Here is an 18,163-nt window from a genome sequence, read left to right on the forward strand (position 1 = left end):
ATTTCCTTCTTTCCCACATCCTGGTTCATGTGAGAAACCACAAGTTCCTTCAATGAGTTTGTAGCTGACTGGCTCTGAATAAATATTCATTCTGCCTAGTGAGGTAAAGTGGGTAACTGTAATCTTTGGTTAGATCAGAAAACAGGCCTTATTTCCTCTTAGTCCCTGGAACAGCTAAGGCACCCTGGCGACAGAGCTGGAAAGGCCTTTGTTCTCAGCAGGCTCTCTGCAGTCTATTGGCATGACTTGCAGCTCCAGGCCGCTGTCAGTTGGTCCTTGGTACATCCCAAGGAGACCAGTTCACCAGTACACGCCTCAAGATGCTGTGGCTGGTTGGGAGGCTGGTGGCACAGCCCCAGCCCACTCCAGTATGTCTGCGCACAAGGACTCCACGGCATCCAGCCGCTCTATCTGCACCAGTCTGGTGAGCAGTTCTGGAATGCTATAGCCAGCTGTGCTGATGCGGTCAAAGAGTTGCATGCCATCTGTCATGCCCCCGATCTCATCCCTCTTCAATCCAAAGCTCTCAGCGAGGTGGCGCCATGTTTTCACTATGGCCTTCTCAGAGTTGTATGTGGAGCTGAGCATCCGGCTGGTCTTCTCCAGGCAATCAAATGGCAGCTCTGTGGGACTGAGACCTGTGGAGACAAAGGGCCACAGTTGGATGTCACAAGTGGCAATCTATACCGAAGCTCAACACCATTAAATATTATTTTTGAAAACGATTATAAAATAAAATAGATGCATAAACACACGCACAAAATGCCAGACTCTGCCAGACACTTGAGAAACCTCTCCATGTACCTAACCCTAATAGTAATCTCTTCCCCATGGAAAGTAACAGCCATATTTACTGTTCTCAGAGTACTCTCCTCCGGACCATTTTTAGCAGGTCCAAAGCACTCGATACAGGCTAATCTTAGCTGGGTAATTCTGCTTTACATGGAGTCAAAGGGACAGTATCATGTCCTTTTATGGGGACAATGGTCACCTTTATGAAAGGTGCTCTCAAAGACAGCCCAAAGTCAGTGTGATCTGGCCAAGTCATTGCCTACTCAGTGGTCTAATGGTTCTCAGCCCTCATGGTACATTAGACTCACCTAAGAGCATTTTTAAAAATTGATATATTTCTACTTCTGGAAGGTGGAAGAGACATGTTTTTCCCTATTCCTCCTAATAAGCACAGCTAAAAACCCCTGGATATAATGTACAAAACAAACATAAGAAGACTCTGGAAACTGGAAAGAAAAGACAGACCAGTAGGGAGATTGAGGCTGAAGAAATGACACAGACTGGGTTTTCCTTTGCCTCATTATCTCAGACAAAGAACAAAGAGTTAGCAATCCAGGAATACATAAACAGATGAAATACATACTACAGATGAAAATATCCCCAACAAAAGCCTGTGCCTCTTAGCTAAAGTATTAGGTGTGGGGGTAGGGGAGAAAGCTTAGCATGAAGAAAATGTTTAGACAATAACTGCTCTACTCCAGCCAAACATCACAGAAAAAAAAAAGCATTGGCCAGAAAAGAGTGAAAAGAAAGCCTAGACACCCACGTTCATAGGCTCGAATACTGCACCAGGGTGGTGTCAAGAATGGTGAAGAAGGGAACCTGGACTTTCTCATCATCAGCTGGTAACTAGCCTCCTCACCCCTCATGGTGTTAATGGAGACAACTTGGAGAAATAGATTTCCATTCTCCAACCATCAGTGAAAAGGAGCTTCCATTGGGGTGTCAAAGAAGACTGAGTGGGAATAAGGACATCTACTTCTGCCTCGCAGTAATAAGCTGGCACCCCTTCTCCTGCCACATAAGTTTAAGAGGAGGCCAGCTACAATAGATGGTTTAATTAAGACCCAGAGTCTCCTAACATGACACAACACTGTCTAAATTTCAATAGAAATCAACTCATCATACCAAGAACCAGGAAAATCTCCCATAAATAAAAAGATATCAACAGATGCCAACACTGAAATGACAGAGGTGCTAGAATTAACTGACAAAGATTTTAAAATACCTGCCAAAAATATTTCAAAAAGTAATGACTGAAATAGATGAAAAATAGAAAGACTTAGCAAAAGATAGAAAGTGTAAATTTGGACCAAATGGAAATGTTATAACTAAAAGATACAACAATAGAAACCAAAAAATCACAGTAGAAGTGCACAATGACAGAACAAAGAGAGAGAAAGAATTGTAAGGTGGATAATGAAAAACGGAAAGAAAATAACATTAGCCTCAGTGACTTTGGGGTTATAAAAAAAAGATATTGTATTTGTTACATGGAGTCTCAAAAGGAGAGGAGAAAAGGGAAGGACTGAAAGAGTACTCAAAGAAATCATGGTTGAAATTTTCCAAATTTGGACAGATACAAATCTACAGAAGAAGTTAATATTAATTTATATCATAAATGGACTTCTGAAAAGTAAAGACAAACAAGTCTTGAAAACAATCAGAGAAAAACATCTTACCCATAGGGAACGACAGCAGATTTCTCACCAAAAACTTGGAGTCCAAAAGTAAGTGTTACAGTATTTTCAAGTACTGAAAGAAAAGAACTGTCAACCCACTATCTAATGTCCAGTGAAAAATATCCTTTAGGAATAAAGGGGAAATCAAGACATTCTCAGAATGAAGGAAAGCTAAGAATTTGTCACCAGCAGAACATCTCTAAAAGAAAAACATTGATTCAAGAGAACACTGCAACCCTATATTTATTGCAGCACTGTTTACAGTGGGTAAACCTGGAAACAACCCAAATGCCCAGAAATAGATGACTGGATCAAGAAGATGTGGTACATATACACCATGGAATGTTACTCAGCAATCAAAAAAGATAAACTCCTGCCATTCACAGCAATGTGGATGGAGCTAGAAGGAATTTTGCTCAGTGAAATAAGTCAGAAGGAAAAGGGAAAATATTAGATGGTTTCACTTTTAACAGGAATACAGGGGAACCAAATAAGACATCAGTGTAAAAAAATAATAACAGTACAAAACACAACAATGCAAAAACGGACAATTATAAATCAGAGACATCCCACAGGGGAGGAGGAAGAGAGAAATCAGAGGGAGGGGGGGAGGAGCACAGGGGACTGAGGTGATGGTGCACGGGTGCATTGGTGAAGGAAACTCTATGGGGACTACACCTGAAGGGGTGGGGGGGAGCAAATATTGTTTAAAAATGAACAATGATGTAAAGAATAAAAAATTAATTAAAAAATAAAAAGAAGAATGATGTAAAAATAAATAAATAAAATAAAAACATCAAATAAACAACAACAACAAAAAGAATAACTGAAGGAAGTCTCTAAAAAGAAAAGAAATGATAAAAGAATGAAACTTGGAACACCAGAAAAGAACATATTAAGCAAAAAATATGGGTAAATACAATAGCATTCCTTTTCTTTTTAAGTTTTTTTGAATTATGTTTGCTAGTTGAAGCAAGTGATGCGATTTTAAATAAATGTAAAGGAGATAAGACAACTCTAAGCATGGAAGATAGAGGGATGTAAAGGAAGTAAGGTTTCTATATTTCATTCAACTAGTAAAATGACGACAGCAGTAGATTGCAGCAAGCTATGTATATATAATACCAGGAGAAACTACTAAAATGGTTATAGAAAAGATGCACACAGAACACATACTTCACTCAAAGAACATCAAAACGGAATCCTAAAATATTCAAGTGATCCAAAGGAAAGTGGGAGAAAGAAAACAGAGAAATGAAAATCATAGGCAACAAACAGTAAACAAAAAATAAAGTAGCAGACTTAACAAACCCTAACATATCAATGTTATGTTAAACCATGTAAATAGTTTAAATATCAAGTAAAAGACAAAACTTGACAGAGTAAACATTTTAAATGACACAACTGTAAATTGTATGCTAACTGTATAATTGTATTCTATAGAAACTCATGTTAAATATGATGATATAGACAGACTGAAAGTAAAAGGATAGAAAAATCATGTAATGCAAACTAATAAAAGGAAAGCAGAAATGGTTTTATCATCAGATAAAGTAGACTTTTTTTTTTAATAGAGGCATGTTTTATTTATTTATTTATTCGTTTGTTTGTTTTGTTTATACAAGCACTGGGTACAGTCAGAAGTGCGGGAGGGTGAGAGAATTCACCAGAGCCAGAGCGGGGAGCAGAGCAGGCAGAAGGACCGAAGTACACTGCTGAGGGGAGCAGCGGGCGGCAGGAGAGGTCTGTGCGCCATGTGGGACCCTCCTCCGGTGGCTGGGGAGCAGCCGGGGATTGAACTAGCACGGCAGAGGCCGCGGGCACCGGGGAGGCCCTAAAGTAGACTTTATTGAGATGATGAAATCATACTTATAAGGAAACAAAGGAAATTACTAAATATGTATGCACTGAGCAATAGATTCTAAAATATGTGGAATAAAAACTGATAGAACAGAAAGCAGAAAGAGACAAATCCTATAATTAGAGTTGGAGGTTTCACTGCCTCTCCCTCAATAATTAATAAGTAACCATAGGAAGGACATCAGCAATAATACAGAAAAATTCAACAACATTAACCAGCAGTATCCAACCAACATTTATAGTACATGCCACACAACAACAGTCTCAATACAGTAACAGTGGTGCAAAGCGGAAGCTTGCTGAATAGCCCAGAACTTAACCCTCAACAAAAGAATTTAAAACAATTGAAATTGTATATAGAATATATACTCCTACCACAATGGAATCATGAAATATATAAATCAATAATAGGAAAGTCTTCCCACACTTGGAAACAAAACAAAACACTTTTTATTGGGGGGGGGGAGGTTAGGGGATAAATTTAGTTTATAACATTTATTTATTTCCCTACAGAGTTAATGCATGTAAAGAAATAGCCCATTTTTCACATGGAAATACACTTTTTCCAGAAAACTTTTTAGGTTCTTGCCAGTCTCCTGATTTTCTTTTTTTAAAAAAATTGGTTTGTATGGAGGGAGAGGTGGAGAAAGGAGAGATGTGGGGCGTCCTCTTCCTGGGAGGTTCTGGAGTCTTCCCTGCTTTCTAGGCAGGGAGGAGCCACGGGCAGTCACTTCTTGCTGTGTCTTACTCCTATTGTGAGGAGAACCACTGGCCTTGGGAATAACTACACATTGCTGCCCCACCCCAACAATCTGGGAGCCCCACTATTCAGCAGTTTTCTGTTTTGTGCCATGGTTTGTGCATTTATTGTGGTATGAGGGCTAAACACATGCTTCTAAAGTAATCCTTGGTCAAAGAGCAAACCTCAAAGGGTATTTTTTTAATGAATGAAAATTAAAATGTATCGAAATTTATAGGACAAAACTATAAGAGGGAAATTCTCAAGTCAACAATATAAGCTTTCATTTCAAGTTTCTAGAAGATTATCAAAATAAACCCAAAGTAAATAGATGGAAGGATATAATAAAGATAAAAACAATCAATAATTAATGACATTGAAAAGAGAAAAACAATAGCAGTAAAGATGAACAGAATCAGTTCTTTGAAAATATTAATAAAATGGACAAATCTAAAGACAGACAAGGGAAAATAAAGTACGTAAATAATGAAAATAACGAACGTAAATAATTGGAACGAAGCAGAGACTATCATGACAGAGCCTGCAGACATCAACAAGATAACAAGGCACTCCAGATGTGAATAGCTAGAATCTGAATTGGTGGGAAAGGTGAGTTGGCTCACCTATAACTCCATACAAAGGGACATCTCCTTTGTGGCCAGCAGATGTTATACAATACACCTGCCTCACTCTCACACAGGGCCGATGTTTAATACAGAGTTTAATACACCTGGAAACAGGTGCAAACATCCAAGTGCAACTATCTGTCCTAAAGGTCTAATCCCAATCACAGCCCCTCCTGGTGCCACAACTACTGAGAGCGGTATGCTGAGGAGGCAGACTTTGTGGAAGGCACATGTAACCCTCGACGAACACACACTCCTCTCTCATCTGAATCAGAATTGGGACAGTAGCCTATCCACACTGGGCATTAGCAACTCCCAGTTTAACCTGCTGCTGTTGCACACCTGGGTAAAAGTAAAACGAAACTGCTATTCCCAGAACCCTCAAGCCAGAGCTAAGCCACAGTGAAGAAGTTGATACTAGCTCTAGATTATTTGAGATGATTTGACTGAGGAACTGACCTATGTGAGGGGTCATTATAGATCTCCCACCAATACGCTCCTTCCATATACACACCTCCAATCCAGGCAGCTGCAGTATTTTAGAAAGCTTGAACTTTAGGTAATCACTAGCAGAAATCTCCTAATACCCTGCTTCCCCTCTGTCCTACCTTCTACCCGTTTACAGAACCAGAGCTCTGGGAGTTTAAACAGGCACAGTAGCAGCAGTCCATGAATCAATACACTCACACAGACTCCTGGTAAAGGGCTTCGCATTATATCCTGCAGCCTGTAAGTATAGTATAAGGCTGGCCAGAACAAGGAAAGAAAGCTCCTTATCTCAACCCATAAAAACCAAAAATGAAGAATCAGAGGAACATACTACAAATTATGGAACCTAAAAACCCTGAGAGAAGTCTCAGTCCAGCAGAACTGTGTAACTTGAAGAGGAGGTCAAGGTAACAATAATAACTATGCTTGTTGACAAAAGAAAAACAATGGATGAACAAAATCAGGAATACAAGGATAGAGAAAGCATGCCAATATTTCAAACTGAATTAATAGAACTAATGCCCACCACAACCAAATTGAAAAATAAAATAGAAGCTTCAATATCAGGTAAATACAAGTTGCTGATAGACTCAGCAAGGCTGAATGCATGGTGGTGGAAAAGACACAAATACCAGCAAAGAGAAAAAGAAACAAGAAGAATGAAAATAGTGTAAGAACTCTTCAGGACAACTTGGGGTAGAAACCATATCTATATCATGGGGAGCCTAGAAGGAGATATGAGAAGGAAAACCACTGAAATTTTATTTAAAGAAATAATAGTGGGCCTCCCCGGTGGCGCAGCGGTTGAGCGCTGGGTTGCAAAGCTGCCCGCAGCCTCTGCAGCACCGGTTCGATTCCCGGCTGCTCCCCGGCCACCAGAGGAGGGTCCCGCATGGCGCGCAGACCTCTCCTGCCGCCCGCTGCTCCCCTCAGCAGTGTACTTCGGTCCTTCTGCCTGCTCTGCTCCCCGCTCTGGCTCTGGTGAATTCTCTCGCCCTCCCACGCTTCTGACTGTACCCAGTGCTTGTATAAATAAATAAATAAATCTTTAAAAATAAAAAAAGAAATAATAGTTGAGAATCTCCCTAATCTGGGAAAGAATCCAAATATCCTGATCCAAGAAGCTCAGAGTCACAAACAAAATAATACCAAAGAGACATACCTGAAAACATATTGTAATCAAACTGATAAATCTAATGAAAAGGAAATTATACTAAAAACATCCAGAGAAAGAATAGTTATGTGCAAGGGAATATCTATTAGATGTTTGGGAAATGCAAATTGAAGCCACAATGAGATATCAAAAACACATCAATCAGAATGTCTGAAATAACAAATAATAACATCACCAAATACTGATGAGGATGTGGAGAAACTGGATCATAGTTGGTGGAATGTAAATGGTACAACCACTTTAGAAAACAATATGGCAGCTTTTACAAACATTAAATATGCAACCACCATACAACTGACAATTGTACTTGGGCATTTTTCCACAGAAACAGTGACTTAGATTGACATAAAAATGTATACATCGATAACAGCTTTAGTCACTATAGCCCCAAAATAGAAACAACCAGCACGTTCTTAAATGGATGAATAATCAACAGATGGTGGTACCTCCAGAACACGTACTACAATTTAGGATTAAAAAGGAGCAAATTCTGATACATGCAACAATCTGCATGAATCTCCAGTAAATTATGCTGAGTAAAAAAAGCAATTTGCAAGAGGTCACATAGTGCATGAATCCACTTATGCAACATTCTTGAAATGACAGAATTACAGAAATGAAGGACAGATTAGTGTTGCTGGAGGCTAAAGAGAGGGTTGGTGGGTGGAAAGTGAGTGTGGCTTTGAAAGGGCAATTGAGGGGGCCTTGGGTATGTACAGATGAGCTGTATCAGTGTCTTGGTGATGGCTTTCAGGAATGGTTTGGCAAGATCTTTCCAATGGGAGAAGCTGGGTGAAGGGTAGAAAGGACATTTCTGTATTGTCTCTTTTTTTTTATTTATTTATTTATTTGTTTTGTTTGTTTTGTTTATACATGCACTGGGTACAGTCAGAAGCGCGGGAGGGTGAGAGAATTCACCAGAGCCAGAGCGGGGAGCAGAGCAGGCAGAAGGACCAAAGTACACTGCTGAGGGGAGCAGCGGGTGGCAGGAGAGGTCTGCGCACCATGTGGGACCCTCCTCCAGTGGCCAAGGAGCAGCCGGGGATCGAACCGGTGCCGCAGAGGCTGCGGGCAGCTTCGCAACCCAGCGCTCAACCGCTGCGCCACCGGGGAGGCCCTCTGTATTGTCTCTTATACGTGAATGAGAATGAAAATCTACGTTGATCTCCCCAAGGAGCTCCTATTTCCTGCTGAATTCCTAAGGTTAATTTGAAAACCCAGCTATGGACTCAAAATCAAGACACCCTTTGGAACAGAGAAGAGCATTCTACATGATGGAACGAAAATCTCAGACCATGCCTCAATGAATGGCCAATGGCCCTGCCACAAAAGGCTCTATAGGTGCATTGGCCCTGGGTATATGAAGAGATGCTACCTCACTCCAGGCTGCAGAGGCAGTGGAGGGGGTGGGGGCACCCAATCAGCAGGCTTGCCCCCAACTCAGTGTGCTGCGCACAGGGAAGGGGGTGGTTTCACTCCTGCTGCCCTGGCCAGGGAGACCAGACTGAGTGGTCCGGAGAGTCAGGGAATGTTCCCTAGTCTCGGTGATAAGGGTTTTTGTCTCCTGGGTGAATAAATAGGTCATTTTAGGACTTGAAAGAAATTGGAAGTGTGGACTCTGGTTTCAGATGAAAATGTTGATATTCCTGGCACTGCTGCCTCTCCCTGCCCACACCCAAACTGTCGTGACATCACAGGGAAATAGCCTAATTGCTCAGAAAGCATCTTTGCAGAAGGAGGGAGGGAGCCCACACCTGTTAATATCGTGAATGGCCGCGGCATGGAAGGACTGCTGATTGTTGGATAAGTGACTGCATAGCAAAGATTTAGGAGATGATCATGTCAAGGTAGAGATGGCATCTGGGGGGCCCTGCAGGAGACCCATATAGGTCTCCTATTTTCTAGAGCACTAGGTGATCCTGACTCCAGGAACCCCTATGAGATGCTGTGCTGGGGCTGGATGTGGGCCCCTTGTCCTGCTCGCGGAAGGACAGGGGGAGTGCTGGGGACATGTGTGCTTCCCCCCTCAGGACAAGGATCAGCATGTAAGTCCCTCCACACCTGAGATCAGAACAACTGGCCATTCAGTTCAGGAAAAAGGTAAGTCCCTCCAAAGACCCTTATTAGGGCCTCCTGTTGACCGTCGGAGAAGGGTCTTGGGAAAACCTTTGGTAAGCGCACCCCCCAACAGTTCTTTCATGTTTACCTTCGACAACTCCGCACACATTGGCATACACATCCAGTATCTTTTTCCTTCGACTCTGAATCTGTGAAAAAAGTGAAGAGCATGTTAATTTTCAGAAAAAGAACCAAGTTCTCTAGTTTTGGCAGCTCTCCCTGCTTTCTAACCAAGTCCTGATATGAAGAGCACATCTGTAATTCACAGGAAGGATGCTTTCTCCCTGGGTTCTCCAGGCAAGTGCCTTCCACGCACATTGCAGGCTTCTTAGGCTCCCTGGACACTCGAACTCAAGACAGTGTTGATGGCAGTGACCAGGTATACTACCTGGCATCAGTCTGTTTGGCAGAATGAATGCCGGGACCCCCGTTCACAAGCAAGGCAGGCGGCCTGGGACACTTGTAGCCATGTGTATAGCACCCACAGAGCTATGCATGAGCTCTGCTCCCCCGAGCTGTGCCAGGAGATGGGCCCATGAGGGACAGGTGCAGAAGCCACCCTACGGCAACCAACACCTCTCTGCTGCTCCAGGGTCCTGCTGCAGAGGTCACTGAACTGGACAGCCGAGAACACGAAGTCCCCATCAGGAGCCAGGCCAAGCCCAGCCTCCCATTCAAGAACATGTTGACGTTAAGTGATGTTGCCTAGTACCACAGCTGCCCTGACTCTTGCAGGGCGGGGGTGAGGGGGTGAAGGGGGTAGGGGGCCTAAATTCTCAGGTAGCCTGGGGCAAGGCTTCCCTCTTTTTTGCCCACATTCCTGCATTACATGGCAAACCACATGGATAATTTTTACTTGAAAAAAATGCTACACATATATACACACATGCAAATGTGCATATATATGAATGCAACTATATATACACATTTGGTTGGATATGTGTTTATAAAGTATGTTTATAAAACTTTTGTTCTATGGCATTTAAATGCCAACCAATTTAAACTTTTCCCTCTTATTTTGATTTTCTTCTTTGAAGCGACAGACAATGAGAAATGTTTTCTATATTTTTAATGTCTTCTTTTAAATTGTGACTCCCTGCAGGTTCCCTGTCTCCCAGCAGAGATGGTTCGCTAAGCCTGTGGGAGGGTTTGGAGCGCGCTGCAGGTGTGGGCGTCCGGCTCTCCCGCAGTGCGCTCAGGGTCTCCCCACCAGCGGGCCCCCGCGTGCGCCCCGCCACGCAGAGCCTCACCCCTGCGGACTTGGTGGCGGCCGACTTCTCCCGCGCCAGGTGGACGAGGGACAGCAGGCACAGCTCCGGGGAGCCCTGCTTGTCCGGGGCCGGCTCTTCGTCGCTGTCCATGCTCCGGCTCAGCAGCTGCTCGTTCTCGGAGGAGGCGTCATTCTCGCTGTGGCAACAAGAGCAGGAATAAGGTGACAGGCGCCGGGAACGTGCTGCCCCCAGCTCCCTCTCCGTGCAGTGGTCAGGATGTCAGGACCCGTCCTCGACCTCTTGAGCAGTCGGGGCTCCCCCTAACAAGTCACATCCTCGCGGGAAGCCTCCAGGACCCCACTGAGAAGATTCAGGGGTTCCTGCCTGTGAATGGGCGCCTGGGCTGCTGGCCAGTGGGGGGCAGAGCTGTGTCTCCTGCCGCCCCCTCAGGGAAGGTTTCTTGAATGGGTTGCAGCTTCCTGCAGTCCCTTCGGATAAGCACCAATTGCAGCCTGTGTCTTCATTTAGCAAACCAGTCTATGCGGCTGGCACGGAATTCGGTTATCTCTGGGATAATCGAAAACAAAGCTGAATAGAGCCTTATGTCGGGTGGGGTGTGTGTGTGTGTCCTCTCTTGCTTCTGAGGCGGCCTGACTGAAATGTGTGCTCCCGGGGGTTGGGGGTGGGGTGGAGGGGGCGGGGCGGGGGGCAGGGGCAGGGGCGGTCCCACAGGAGGGTTGGCAGCCGCCTTCCCTCGCTGCTCATGGGGGCGTGTGGGAGTGTGAACTCTCAAACCCAAAGTCTCAAACACTGAAAAGCAGTGTTCCTTTCCATAAGTGTCCTGCTTACGTCCTGCGGCTTGGCTGAAGACATTTTATTTTTTAACAATATTTGTTAGTAACTACTTTCAGCGATGAAGTCCACATGAATGCAGTCCCAGAGGCCAGACCATAAAGGAAACCAACAAGGGGGCTACGTTCCTTCAGGGCCTCAGGGGAAACTAGTGCCCCCACCCGGGAGCGCCACTGTCCCCCAAGACATGGGGCAGCCCCAGGTCCTTTCCTTGAGACCTGAGAGTAGGGGATGAGAGCTCAGCTCTTTGTTGGCTTCTACACCATAATTGTCAGGTTTTAATTCTTCACATTTGTATATGAAACAAGTATTATTTTTTCCAAGTAGGGTCTTCCAATTTTCTCTCAGTCTTTAGATGAAACTGAAATCACAGAATAATCCCTGTCCTATTGAGAACTCCCCCCTGCCCCCTATTAACTGGAAAACACTGGAGGAACAGAAAGGGGGAGGCTGACACAGGGGGGGTTAATCTGACTGTGGGTCAGAGGAGCAATCATTTGCCAGGACACTCACAGAAGAGCAGGCAGGAGCTGGACTGTCCTGAGCAGGGGCTCACACCTGGCATGGTTTGGCCAGATGTGCACAGAGTAGCTCAGACCACAGATTTCCAGGATTTTGACAAACGATCAATGGGAATGGAGGCACTTACAGGAAATCCCAGCTCCCAAAGACCTTACCAGGGCGAGCATATACACTCAGCGGTTTTTTCCCAGTATGCAAGGACTTTTATGATTTAAGTTTGTTTCCTGCGCTGTGTCAGGAGTGTTGAGAGAGACTGGAGTTTTCCAAATGAAACAACATGTTCGGCAGTGCTTTATAAATGCCAAAACTCTACACAAACATCTGGGTTTATGGTAATTCCTACAAATGCAAGGCTTTGCAAGCACCCACACACCCTGCAAAGATCATGGGCCTGGGACCAGAAGAGGAGGCTTAACCTCTGTTCTTGCTATCACCAGTTAGGTGACGTCTTGTAGCCTTTGTTTCCCCATCTGCAAGGTGAATGGGGTCCTGGCATGTCTTCGGGGTGGAGGCCATGGGGAACTGATATTCTGGGGTGGATTTTTGGAACCTAAGCAGGAGAAGGTCCAAATGACCACGCACGGAGATGAATAAAGAGTGTACATTTCTCCATGTGCATGATAAATCACATGTGGAAGAAACTGTGGAGTCAGCCACTCATGGGTGTGTGACTTCAGGCAGTGACAACTACAACAGGGATAAGACTAGCACCTTGCTCACAGGGCCTGGTGAGACATTCACAGACTAAGCCATTGTTATCACCACTATTACAGCAGTGTAGGGCTGCCAGCTGTGGCTTTAGCACTATGATGTAGTGTGGGAAGCAGCAGTAGTATAAGCAGGCTACGGGAGAAGGGGGCATTTGGAAGCTTTGGGGTCTGCATGTGGAAGTCAGTGCAGGAAAAGAGGAAGCCTGGGCCCAGGCATCAGGCAGGCACTAGGCTCCTGCAGGTCAGTGGTGGGGCTGAGACCTGCACTGACCAGTGCTACCTCTGGGACCCAGCTCTGTCCAGCACCCCTAACAAGCCTCCAGGCCAGGAGCCAGGTTTCTCAGTCCACCCGTGGCTGGCACAGCCAGCTCCTTTCCCTGTTCTGGTACCCACGAGGGCCCTTGGCCTCAGCCTGGAGCTGGAAGCTGCTGTAGCTTCCAGCTTGCAGGTGGCTGCCTAGACATGACTTACCTCTTGGCAGTCTTTGCTGGAGCTGCTGTCAGCTTCTCAAATTCATCCTTTTCAGAGTAAATCACCACATTGTCTGTAAGTATATGAGGAGAGGGGGGAAGGAGGAGTTAAAGTACCTGCTTACTTCCTTTGTAGCAGAACCGCCTAGTGACTAAGGAGTAAGTGCAAGGCGGGTGCATCAATACCTCTCCCACCGCCCCCGGCTCAGTGGCAGTTGGCCTACAGTGGCAGCAGTGACAGGGGCAGACCCTCCACCCCGGAGATGGACATGCATTCCAGAGACTGTTTGCAAACCTTGGGCCTCTTTCTTCTCCTCGTCCTTATTCACTTGGGCTTCTACACTCTTTACTGGGTGGCTGGTGCAGCAGGCTGTGTGGAGAAAGAAGGGTGTGAGTAACTAGGCTCACACCTGGGCAGACTGATGGAGCTGTCAAGAGGGAGGCATGTGGGCAGGCGCAGGGGCGTGGGAGCAGTCACCTGGGGCAGAAGGCTTTGTCTTCACGATATAGAACATGATGATGAGGACAATGGCGATGGCCATGATGAAGATGGTGGACATGGCAATGATCAGGGCTGTGGCCAGGTGTCCTTGGCCTGAGAGCTCTGCTGGAGTGGGAAGAGAAGGCAGTGACCAAGGGCTCACATTCCCTGGGGACCTATTGGTCAAGACCTCCCTTTTTCCAGACCATGGCCCCTGTGAGCAATGGTTCTGCCATTGTGATGCTTCCAGGAATGCAGAGGGGCCCAAATACTTTCTAGGTCTGAGAAGACAGCCCTGCAAGTTTGCCTTGGTTATCACATCAGGCCCACCCAGGAGCTTCTCTTTCTGTCACAACTGAGGCATGCTCAGGTGTGGTTTGGGTTCCCTTGAGTGTTGCTGGGGTGCTGGCTTTTGGTTCTGCTGCTTTGGGAATCCTGGGCAAGGTGGGATGTGGAGAGGGAGAGAGGCCCTTGAGCAAATGTGTCCTGAAGACAATCCAATCCAGTCTAATCCGAGCACAAGTCAGGATGTGAAAGTCAGCTCTGAGGGTCAGAGATTGTATTGTTGGTTTGATTCTATCTAGTGCCACATGCAACTATAGTAATAATTGTGAAATAGTGATGATAGTGAAAAAGGTGGTACATAGGTGATGACCTAGTCCTCTCTCCTGTCACCCCTGGCCATAGAGTTTTTCTGGGAATTGCAGGAAGAAAGCAGTGGACAGCGTATTCTTCCGGGGGTTGTTCTTGGAGTTGACTCTGGAGATTATTTTGGCCTTTGACCTCAACCTTATCAGCTCAGTTTTACTGTGTGAAATACCCTGACACTTATTCTGGTCTCTGAAACAACCAAATAGGATTCTGGGTCTTACATAGTGAGACGCAGGTTACCTACCACCCAAATTGGGAAGAGACAAACATCTAGAGAGCCCTAGGACCACCATGGGGAGTGTGTGGCCCAAGGTTGACAAGAGGCACCCAGGCTGACAATCCAAGGCCGTGGGTTTGGCAGCTGCTACTCTTTAGGCGGGTGTGTCTGTAAGAAAACTGGCTTCAGGCTGTCATTTGGGGATATCTGTAACATTTTTGAGAGGTCAAGTATGATATAAGTGTTTTAATATTCTCTAAGTTCTATGTTACCTCCCCCAGGTCCTAGTGAAAATGAGAATCATCTATCCTGGTAATTTTGTCCTACATTGATGCTCTGTGTGAATGGTTAGAAGGATCAGGTTTGGGGGGTTATGCTGAGGGTACTGTGGGGATTTTAAAGAACCCCAAGCCTTACTGAGACCTGGTCTCAAATCTGCCTAAATAATGGAAGGTTAGGGATAGAAAGGGCTTGCCCAATCCCCCAGAGGAGCACAGCTGCATTTCTGTAATCCCACAGCCTAGCAGGGCTGCCACTCTGTTTCAAGGACCAGAGAAGATCTGGCAGGTCTGGGAGGCCCAGGAAGAGTCTTTTAACTACAGTTTGCACCCACTTGAAAAGACGGAGAGATGGGGAGACCCAATTAGTCTGGAGTTGAGAGGGGTAATGGGAGAAAGGTATGAATAATTAAGAGGAACCTCTCCCCGCAAATAGGAAAAAACCCTTAAAATCCCTCCTGCTTTACTGCTCAGGGTGGCTCCCCCAGTTTCTGAAACTGCTCACTGCTCCTGCAGGGCCCTGTCCTGTGGCTTCCTAGTAAACTTGGTTGCTGGCTTCATTCCGGTGCTTCGTGAAATTCTTTTCTCAAGAGACACCAAGGACCCTTGGGTGTAGGGGTCCTCAACAGGAGGAGGAGCCAGCCACCAGGTCTTGCTCTGGGAGAGATAGGTCCCCAAGGTTTTCAATTGTTTTCATCCATCAGGGGATAGGGAATAAAATTAAGGTACTGGAAATGAGCATGAAAGAGTGGAGGGCAGCAGGTTTGTCTGAAAGCCAGCAGCCGTCACTGTCAGTTCCAGGGCATGGTTCCATCACCTTCCCCTTGCAATTCCCTCTCCTAGCAGGACTCCTGGAGCCAATGCACTGCGAGGCCTCAGGAGACAAGGGACATTTTCTCTAAGGGGAGGTTCTCAGGAACCTGCCTTTATTACCAAAGCTTCTAAATGGCTCAGGATGCCCAAGCCATCAGCTCTATTCCTTGCAGAGGTAACTCCTGACTTCTAGCAACTGGGGTTCGTTGGTGTTAGTATATCACAGTAGGGGCTTGATGTGAGGCAGGGAGAGCTGAGGCCTTCCTGAAGTCTACACTTCTTTCCTTCTTTCTCTTCCTTTTATTCAGCCTCCCTCATTTCCAGGTAGGTGGGAGGTGGTGCCTGAACCCTCCTTACCTTTGTGGGCATGCTGGGAAGGAGAAAGGGTGCTGCTTCCAGATGTGCCAGCGAAGTTGGCGGAGACTCCAGATGTGGCTCCCACACCTGCAAGGAGTACATAGTCACGTCCCCTGCAAACACCTGAGGAAGCCTTGCTGTGGGGATGAGCCACAAGCAGCCAGCCAGTCCATCCTGGATTATGAGTGGGCTGGAAGGGAATTTTCTCCTTTCTTGGAAAGTTTAATGATCACAGAAGAGCATTGTGATCTCCCAGGGTCACTGTTCTTAAGCTGAAAAGACACACATGGCAGATAACTCTGCTGAAACTAAACAGGGAGCTTTGCAATTTTCACTAACTTAATTTTCTCATGAGCTGAGACAGGAAATGCAATCTATAAAAATGAGAAGAGTATGTGTATAACGAAAGCATTATTGGGGAAATATTAGTTGAGCAGTTCCTTCAACTATACAGAACAGGAATGTATTTTTAATACTTTTTCTAGTTATTAAAGTAATACGTGTCATTATTAAATATCTGTAAAAACCCGAAACACAAGAAATAAGTGAAAGAATTAGCCTCACTGTCTAAAGTAGACATCTTGGTGTATTTTCCTCTAGGATTTTTCATATGATTCATTTTTTTTAAACAGTTGTGACCAAACTTTTTAAGAACAGTGATGAACTTTGCCTTCCCTCGGAACCATGATTCATAAACTCCTTTTTGCATGGAGAGTTCGTTTAGCTGATTTTATGGTCTGTCAAGTCACTAAAGAATTTTTAAAACAAACACACGAAACTTTCCCACAGAAAAGGTGATGCTCTGATGGTCAGCTCACGGTTAGAACAGACATCAGTTGGCAATTAATAAAAATGGTCATTTCACAAGTTTCCTTCTGCCTTCTCTTGTCTCAGTCATTTCTGAAGTAGTTCACGAGGTGGGTTCTCCCCATGGAGGACGGCTGAGCCAGCCCCGCTCTGCCCAATGGGCCAGGGCTCTGGGCGGGCGTCAGGACCCGCATGAGGCTGGGCTCTTGCCAACGCACTGCGAGGGACATTTTCTCAGGGGGAGGTTCTCAGGAGAAACATATGCCTGCTTTGTGAGTGGTACGCTGTAGGCGACCCAGGAGACCCAGGGCAAGGAAGGTTCCACTGCCAGCCACTTGTCTCTGTCCCAAAAGGAGAGAAGACTGCAGAAGAGTAGGGTCAGACACTCTCTATCCTCACATCTTCAAAAAAAAAAAAAAATAGAAAACTACAGGTGAGGCATGGGAAGTGACAGCAACAGGCCCAGACTGGCTCCTGCCGTCCTTATGCTTGTCATGCCGGTTGGCAGGTCAGCCTGTCCTGGTGCATTAGAGACATCATTTGCCAGCTGAAGGAAAAAGATGAGAGCTCTTTAAGCAACAAACCTGGGGAGTATGAAGGCAGACACTCCTTAATTACTGTAGGAAGGTGCAAGCCCTGGGCACTCAAGGAGACTTATTGGTTGGGTGAGGGCTGTCAGCGGGTGCCATCCAGCTGCCCTCCATCCCACGCCTGGAACCATCTTTCATGTCACTAAAAACTCCCCACTTGCTAAGTCAGAGAGAACCAGAGGCATCTCCTCTCGGAAGGTTTGCTGCTCCTGTGCTCCCAGCACAGCTGCCCTTTGAATAGGTGGGAACCAACAGGGGGTCTGCTCAGAACAGACTCAGCCCGAGTCCCTGGGGCCTCTTTTCTCTTGCTGACTGGCGCTGGGCACATGGGCCTCGGTAGGTGGTTGCACTGTCACAGGGGGCACTGATTGTTCTTTTTTTCTCTCAGAGCTCTCTACATCGGCAATTCTTCCAGTACGCAAGGCCTCCTGCCACCTCTGTGTCCAGAGCTTAAGGAGAGGGTTCTTTTCATTCTGAAGGATAAATGGAAGTTTTCCCTCAAGCCCATTCTGAAACTTATGCTATATGTCTGCTTTTTGATTCAGCCTTCTCACCTGGTCTTGGAACCAATGGCCTGTCAGGGGTGTGGCAGGGATGTGTGGTCAGCAGTAGAGCCGATCCCCACCTTCCCTTCTCACGGGCCACTATGAGTCTCCTGGGAAACTGGCTGCAGAGAAGGTGGCCTTCAGATTTCTAGAACCATTTGCATCCAGCGTATCAAATT

The 18,163-nt window shown here is 45.8% G+C and overlaps 1 protein-coding gene across 1 annotated transcript in view; it reads right to left on the bottom strand.

Annotated features, from left to right (window-relative positions):
* Positions 1–315: 315 nt before the first annotated feature.
* EDAR (ectodysplasin A receptor) overlaps positions 316–18,163 on the bottom strand; it is a gene marked incomplete at both ends in the record, with an annotated part of 32,986 nt that continues 15,138 nt past the window's right edge. Inside the window, 7 exons of the mRNA XM_084235208.1 lie at positions 316–638; positions 9,569–9,629; positions 10,731–10,887; positions 13,247–13,319; positions 13,541–13,615; positions 13,724–13,849; positions 16,043–16,129. Of these exons, the coding sequence (XP_084091334.1) occupies positions 316–638; positions 9,569–9,629; positions 10,731–10,887; positions 13,247–13,319; positions 13,541–13,615; positions 13,724–13,849; positions 16,043–16,129 (902 nt within the window). The remainder of the gene's footprint in view (positions 639–9,568; positions 9,630–10,730; positions 10,888–13,246; positions 13,320–13,540; positions 13,616–13,723; positions 13,850–16,042; positions 16,130–18,163) is intronic.

The sequence above is a fragment of the Talpa europaea genome (genome assembly GCF_964194135.1).
Source record: "Talpa europaea genome assembly, chromosome: 6".
Lineage (NCBI taxonomy): Eukaryota > Metazoa > Chordata > Mammalia > Eulipotyphla > Talpidae > Talpa > Talpa europaea.